At 38.0% G+C, this 7,582-nt stretch overlaps 1 protein-coding gene across 2 annotated transcripts in view; it reads right to left on the bottom strand.

Moving 5' to 3' along the window:
* Positions 1-7,582, bottom strand: part of elmod3 (ELMO/CED-12 domain containing 3) — a 31,468-nt gene continuing 23,886 nt past the window's right edge. For both annotated transcript variants that reach the window (XM_072266394.1, XM_072266395.1), the window contains exons 12-14: positions 7,456-7,532; positions 6,566-6,693; positions 1-6,104 (exon numbers count right to left, since the gene is read on the bottom strand). In XM_072266394.1, the coding sequence (XP_072122495.1) occupies positions 5,875-6,104; positions 6,566-6,693; positions 7,456-7,532 (435 nt within the window). In that variant the 3' untranslated portion in view covers positions 1-5,874. The remainder of the gene's footprint in view (positions 6,105-6,565; positions 6,694-7,455; positions 7,533-7,582) is intronic.

Genomic DNA, 7,582 nt, shown 5'->3' with positions numbered 1-7,582 from the left:
ATGGAATGAGAAGCAGAACTAATGTTTCATGTTAGTCATGAATCAGAACCAGAAAATGCTCGGGATAGAGCATGCACAACTTGAGGTAAAGTGGACTGTGGGGAGTGAAGGGAAAGGGAGGCCTTTATGGGTGAAAGGCAGGAGTGTTTAAATAACAAAATGGACAATTGTAAACTTGGAATCCAGGTCTAGGAAGCTGAAGATGGCAAAATGCCCTTGAGAATGGGAGCAATTGTTAATATCTTGAGTTAAAATAACTCACTGTTAAGTTGTAAGAGTGTGAAGCTATACTTTGTATAACCAAGATGAAACTATCCATTCCAAGATAACCACTGAAGAACATTCCCAAAATTATTCTTTATTGTGATACAGTAATGCTACTGATTGTGAAACAGTTCATATAGATTTTTTATTTTAAAAACATAAAATTTAATGGATGCAAAAATAAAGATGTTTAGTGCTTATGTTCCATGACATCCCAAGTACAACCACAGTGCTAATATTACATCCTGAATACAGCCAATCACAGTGTTCATCACTGAAATCCTGTTTAAAGATAAAACATCAATTAACCTGCATTTGAACAAAGGAAAACTACAGGATAAATTAGACTTGTCAATAAAATATTAAACTTTGAAACAAGATCACATTACTTGCAGTGACCTCAACAGCCCAAAGATCATTTAAAAAGGATTTCAGACATTTCACAGGTCCTCAGTATGCATCTCATTTCTGCACAATTAATATAGAACATTTAATGTTGTAAAGGAGCAATAGATCCACCTGCAAACTTGTTCAAATCCAGAACCCATTTCTGATACCAAAGTGCCAAGGGCTGAATTTCCAAACGTTGAATTGGCCCAACCTCACCACAAACTGGGGCCAGTGCGCAGAAGTGTGTAGTATGTAGGCAGACTGGATCTACAACTGAGCAGCACACTTCCAGGAAACCAGAGTCATTAGTATTCTAACATCTCTCAATCTCCTGTGCAGCTGTTTCCAGTGTTGTCACCAAATTTGATTAATATATGTTGGTAACAAAGGCCTTCACAAAATACCATGCCTTTTTAATACACTATAATGTTATCTGTTAAGCATCTTATATGCTTGTTTGTTCATTGTTCCCCTACCAACACCGCCAGTGAAAGCTTTATACTCTGTAGTGAGTTTTGTTCTCATTCTACCCTTCAGACCAATGTTATAAAACTTAAATATCCATACTAGAGAGAGCCGAAGTTTGTAAAAATAAAGAGCAGTAAGTGTAATTTAAATGTCTCTGAACACATCATACACCCACTTTACTGGAATTCTCAATCATTCTCTTACCCAGATGGATGCCTTATATTGCACAATATCTTACAGTCTCCCACTCATTTTAACTTTCACACAGGTAAAGCTTTTGATTACCTGCCCATTTTATAAGGAAACTTTCCATTTAAACAAATTCAAAAATGCATTTTTGAGAACTGCTGTAATATTGCTGTGTTAATGAAGAAACCTAATTGACCAGTTTACAACATTTTTACTGAAGCTATACTGCTCGCCTTCTCTTCTCCAAGAGAAACAGTGCAAGCAGCACATGCGTGTTACCATTTCAAAACCTCTCCTCTGCATCCTCTCCAAAGCCCTATGAGGAAAAATTAATTAATGGAATTAATAGCCATCAAAGCTCCTTGATGTAATGTGCCACAGGCAAGGGCTTAAAAAGAGATGGATGCATAGCTGGTGGTTTCAGCGGGGGAAACAATATTGGGTAGTTTTTGGCTCGGCTTGCTAAAGTTGGTGGGATATCAGAGTGTTAAGTGCTTGAGCAGCAGCTACTTACAATTGAAGAAGATCGTAAACTGAGACATTTGTGTATCCACAAAATGGTGTGGGAAAGTAGGTTGTGTGGAGAATGCAAAGAAGCTGCAAGTCAAGGATGGATACGTGAGTATGTGCTATTCAATTGTCACTTACTGAAATAAAACAGAAGTAACTTATTGTACTTTATGTATAGAGTGGTTCTGAATCACTTCATAACATTTGAAAGTACAACTTAACCCCAATTAGTTAGAGCCAACAGTATCACAAAGAATCCAAAATGTTTCAGGCAGCTTAATTGGATGTTTGTAATCCATATTGGATATGTTTAATTCAACTGCCACTAACTAAAATAAAACAGTCCAGATGAAATAGAATGAAGAGAAATAAAAAGTTATTCTCCTGGTTAGGATAAGACAAGGAAAGAAACTTCATATAGAGCATAACTAGGGCAGCACAGAGACAGATCCTCACAGTACCAGAGACCCTGACCCTGGGCATTACACAGGTGGAGTTTGCATGTTTCCCCTGTGATCACATCGGTTTCCTCCACGTTCTGGTTTCTGCTTGGTGTCGGTAAACTGGCAGCTGGAAATTGCTCCGAGTGTGTGGGCGAGTGATAGAATTTGGGGTGGGGGGGTTAATGAGAATGTGGGGGCAACAAAACAGGTATAGTGTAGAATCAGTGCAAGTGGGTGACTGATGGGCAGCACAGTTTTGGTGAGCTGAAGAGATGTTTCCCTGCTGTATCGCTATACATTTAAAACATCCCTGAACTTGCACCTACTTATAGGTGAACAATATACGCTGGCAGAGCAATAGTGAATTCCTATCATATGCTGGTTTTATTTTAAATTTTCATATCTCTCAGTTTTCCCTTGATCTCAGGCCTTTTAGAAAAATTACATGGGATAGCATATTTCTGGTGAAAAAAAATTCACTTGATCGACTGGGAAAACATTGGATTCATTTCCAAGCCACAATATTGTGACATAACAATATATTAGGGGGTTCAGAATGCATTAAGTCAACAGCTCAGAGGTCCACAAGCAAACGTGAAACTTGTGTCTTACAATGCAATAAGTCACAAAAGTACTTGCATGTTTACCGTGCTGCTGGTACTAGAGGGCAAGTTTTACTTGCGCTGACCTGTAAAGATGTTACCAGCACCACTGTCTACCCACCCTTTCTCACATGCTAGAGGGTCTTAAAACTTCCATTATCTTGTTTAAAAGAATACTTGTGTTAATCAAGATCTGCATATTAGTCCATTACATCTAAGACAGAATATCTTTTTGTCACAATATTGAAGCTTCCACAAAATTTCATATTTGACTGTCCAATTTGAATGAAACTTGTTAACCAAAAGGTGCCATTGGATTCCAATTTCACTGCTGGTGAGGAAGGCCACTGGATCCATCTTGGGCCATTCATCCAGAATCACCCTCAAATGTTTAATGCAGCATATACCAGTTTCTTAAACACCTGGACAACTGTCACCTCTGACTGCTATTTCCATTCTGTTTTTCTATATGTCATTCTTTCTGTGATCCAGGCTAGTTCCAAATCTGCCTTTTACCAGCTTTATGCTCTTTCCTTATTCAATGTTCACAAGCTTAGGACTGATCATTTACATACAATGATTATTTTTTGTTCCTCTACAAGACTGTTTCTTCAGCCTTTCTTCGTAGTTTAAATCTCCAAAATCAGTTTTGATTAAAAGTTATCAATCTGTTTTAACACTCTCCAATGCCTGACAACACTTCCAGCATTTCAACACATACTGTCTCTGCAGAATCTCGTGTTTATGATTTCCGGCATTTTCTCTGTTTGACTCATTGCTCAGATGCATTGCTCCTTCCCTCACTATCTCCAGCACCAAAACATCTTGGAGATGAGATCAAAAACAACTCCTGAGCTTAAGGGGCAGAGTAGTGCAATCACCCTGGTTGTATTGTTTGTTCTTCTATATTGATCAGCCACGTTCAATTACAACTAATTTTAAGTACCTTACTATGATGTCTTTCTCCTGAATGAAAATGAGGAAAACAGCCGTATTCAGGTCTTAAGCACAGTTAATAGATATCCAAGCTGACCACTAGCTATACATGTTCACATTAGTTAACTGCAACTCATGCATCTTGTGGTACAATATTAAACTGTAACTACATTGTCGGACAAAGGCACTTATGATCAAAACACGGCAATTTTCCACTGCTCAAATCATTATAAAAGGAATGAATGCACGGTAGGCCTATTGAGAATCAGCAACTACAAATGGTTATTCACTTTGTATATCCAGCCAGGAGAACAGCAATTTGACCTGTTCTCTTGACAAATATCCAGCACAGTCTCATTCCATTTCCCCAGTTTGTGATGCCTACTTTTCCCTCTGCTTACTCCTGTTAGATTTGCTGATGATCCTCAATTTGCAGCCTAAGACTGAGAATTGCTAATGTGCAGAATTTGCCTGGCTTTACCAAGTTTTAGCAACACAGATCTTTGCGGTGGTAAATTTTACACAGTAGTCTGCTACCTTGTAATTTCCTGTGAATGACTTCATGTTGGAAACAACAGACTCTGATATGTTTAAAAACCTTGCAGTGTTTAAGGGCAAATACTCTATGAACTTTGAATCTAAATTCTAAAGAATTGGACAAGAATTCTTTTCTCCTCAAAACATCAAATATTTCACAAAAATTTCAACAAAATATTGCATACCTCTAATCTGTATTGAGGGGCCGTGCTTACTGCTAATCAAACAGAGTACTGCAACTTGTCAAATGCTGAAGAAATGAAATGAGCTACAGCTGAAATTTAACATCAACCACTCCAGAGGTACAAGGTCATTGATGGTTCCTCAGTTAACAATTTTTAATAAGCAACAATATGTTTCTGATAGCCTAACAGTCCAGTTTAAGAATACATTTAAAACATATTAAAATACATACACAATAAAAATGAGGCTAACATGAAATTTCTTGGAAGTTCCAACATTACCGGTACCATAAACTGATTAATAATGACACAGAATGGTGGAGTTACCATAAGTCTGATCTAGTACTCTCAAGTGTTGGAAGAGGGGAACGCCATACCGAAAAACAAATAGATAAATGCTACAGCAAGGATCAACACTGCACAGCCGAGTAGCTTACTTTAAATAAATGTGAAATTATGAAATATAAAGATGCAAAATTACTCAAAGATTGGACCATTGCTGAATTTTCTAAATGCAACTAGCCTGTCACTTGCAACTATGAAATGGACTTCATATGAAATTCTGAAACATTCATGGGTTTGAACAAGTTTTCAGCTCGTTCAGAATCAGTCTTCTGTTTGGTGCCAGGCCCAAGACTTGCTGTCTGAACAAGTACTACAGAACGAGGAAACTGGAGAACCATGTAGGGCTGTCAGGTATTACATGTCCTTACATTACATCAAATACTTCAGTCAACTAGCTTGTGTGGTTAAGATAAAAATCAAGGTGAGAGAGAGAGAGAGCCAGCTTGAAATAGGAATCCTCTCATTCAACTGAATATGAACCACAATCACTTTGCCCAACCAGAATACAGATACAATATTATTGCATCTTTCAGCTTTCTGTTTCATTACTGACAGCACTAATTCAGAATTAAAGCTAATTAGTGTCACTTTAAAAAGTAGAGTTCAAACTATGCCCAGCACAGACCGCATCACTGTTAAAAGGAACATATATGTTCTCCTCTCCTGAGTAGGGTAATGTTCCAATGGAGGAACAGTTTTGAAAGGTAGCAGAAAGCTTCTTTGTGCTAGCATTATCTGGAAACAGCACTTGAGTGTTCAAGCTAGAGCAGCACTGAATATATGAGCTAATACAGCAAGCCTACAACAATTACACATTTGCAAGCCACTGTTGTTAGGGGAAGCCAAGATTCTACTGCACTGATGTTGTTGTGTATGGTTAATGCCAGCCTACAATAATGTTCAGTATTTGAGTAGTGCATGCCGTAATAGTGAAACTTTCAGATGTCACATCCCTGCCACATGGTGATGTCGATTATCTTTCTCAATTTTCATCACTCACGCGTAGTTTCAGATTAGCCGCACCTCACCCTCGGGCTCTGGCTCCAGCTCACACACGCCCATAAAGTTCATCTCTTTGGTGTTTGCAGCTGATGCGGATTTTGGCCTCATCCCAGCATGATTGGTAGCTAGGGACACCTTGTCCGTGGACAGCACCATCCCATTCTGTCGCTCCATCAAGTATATTTCCAACTTTTTCAGCAGTTGCTTTGGATTCTTTTTAGCAAATGTTTCAACCTCTGCAGAGAAAGAGGAAAGGTATTTTGTATTCTTAAAATTGTGCAAGTCGAAATGGAAGTTCAGAGAGATACCAATGCATTTTAATTGAAGTTAGTTCTGACGCACTATTGGGCAAAATATTTAACATATTTCTTTTGTAATTTATTTTTTATTGAATTTCATCATCAAACATTTCCAGAAGATGTATTTCAGATACTGTACATATATATCATATAATCATATTTGTCACAAATCTCTAGATAATATTTATCTGAGGTATACATTTATAGAGAGGAAAGAAAGAACAATTGAAAGAAAACTATGTACAGAGTAGGGAGTGATCTTTATTTTACATATTTTTTAAAGCCTTAGTTCCTCACACCTCTTATGGGCAGTTATTTTACAATCTTATGCTTCTGAAACCATTTTATGCATAAATATGATTCAGAGAGATGTAACAAAAATGTATAAAATTTCTCACCTTTAAGAACAAACCCTGAATCAGTAATGGTTTTGTGCTGTGTTTTCCAAATCTGATAAAGATGCAGGAATGCTGCCACGTAGAAATCATTAAGGACTCCAATCACTTGCTGTCTTCGATTACATTCTCTGCCACAAAAAAACACTGCATACAGCACACCCAAAATTTTACAGGGTTATAATGATCCTCTTTCAGAATACGGTATAGCTGAATCTTCCACATTTTTTGCCTTTTGTCTCCAGTTTTTACCATTGTATCATTCCCAATGTCAAGCACCCAGCCACCCTTACTACTAGGGCAGAAACTACTCTGAAATTTGCCCACCTCATCATCTGGCTTTTGAAAAGAGAAGCCCTCTACAGCCAGAATGCCCAGGGGGTGGGAAATGCAGGATATTTTCCTCACTGGTTAAAGAAAGTTCATAAACAATAGACAAATGAAGAGTAAATGGTTGATTTTGTAGTGGTTAGCATAACACTATTACAGCACCAATTTCACCACAGTCTGTAAGGAACTTATATGTTCTCCCCACGAACATGTGGTTTGCCTCTGGGTGCTCTGGTTTCCTCCTGCATTCCAAAGGTGTACGGTTTGCAGGTTAGTTGGGTGCACTGGTGTAATTGGGCTGCGTGGGCGCAGCGGACCAGAATGGCCCGTTACTGTGCCCCCTCTCCAAGTAAAATAAACAAAAATAATCAATCTTAAGAAATGGCTAACACAATTATCAAATTATAAATCTTAATGATTATGTTCTTGGTGGTTTGGGATAATATGGAGGATGAAAAAAGTTAATCTGCTCCCTGAAGAAATATCTCTCTCCCTTCTTAAGTTTGACTTCTGAACCACCTACCAATGACCGGTTAAATTAGCATGATATTCTAGTCACTTACTTGGATAGACATTCTTCTCTCAGAGCCTGGATAGCAATTCTGGTGATATTAATGGACATTAGACAGAAAGGGAAATTCTGTAATAAAAAATAACACTGTCAGACCAACATGCTTGTACACATTGACT

This window comes from Mobula birostris, chromosome 8 (genome assembly GCF_030028105.1).
Source record: "Mobula birostris isolate sMobBir1 chromosome 8, sMobBir1.hap1, whole genome shotgun sequence".
Lineage (NCBI taxonomy): Eukaryota > Metazoa > Chordata > Chondrichthyes > Myliobatiformes > Myliobatidae > Mobula > Mobula birostris.
The sequence above is the reverse complement of the archived record's forward strand: the minus strand, read 5'-3'. Positions and strand labels throughout refer to the sequence as shown.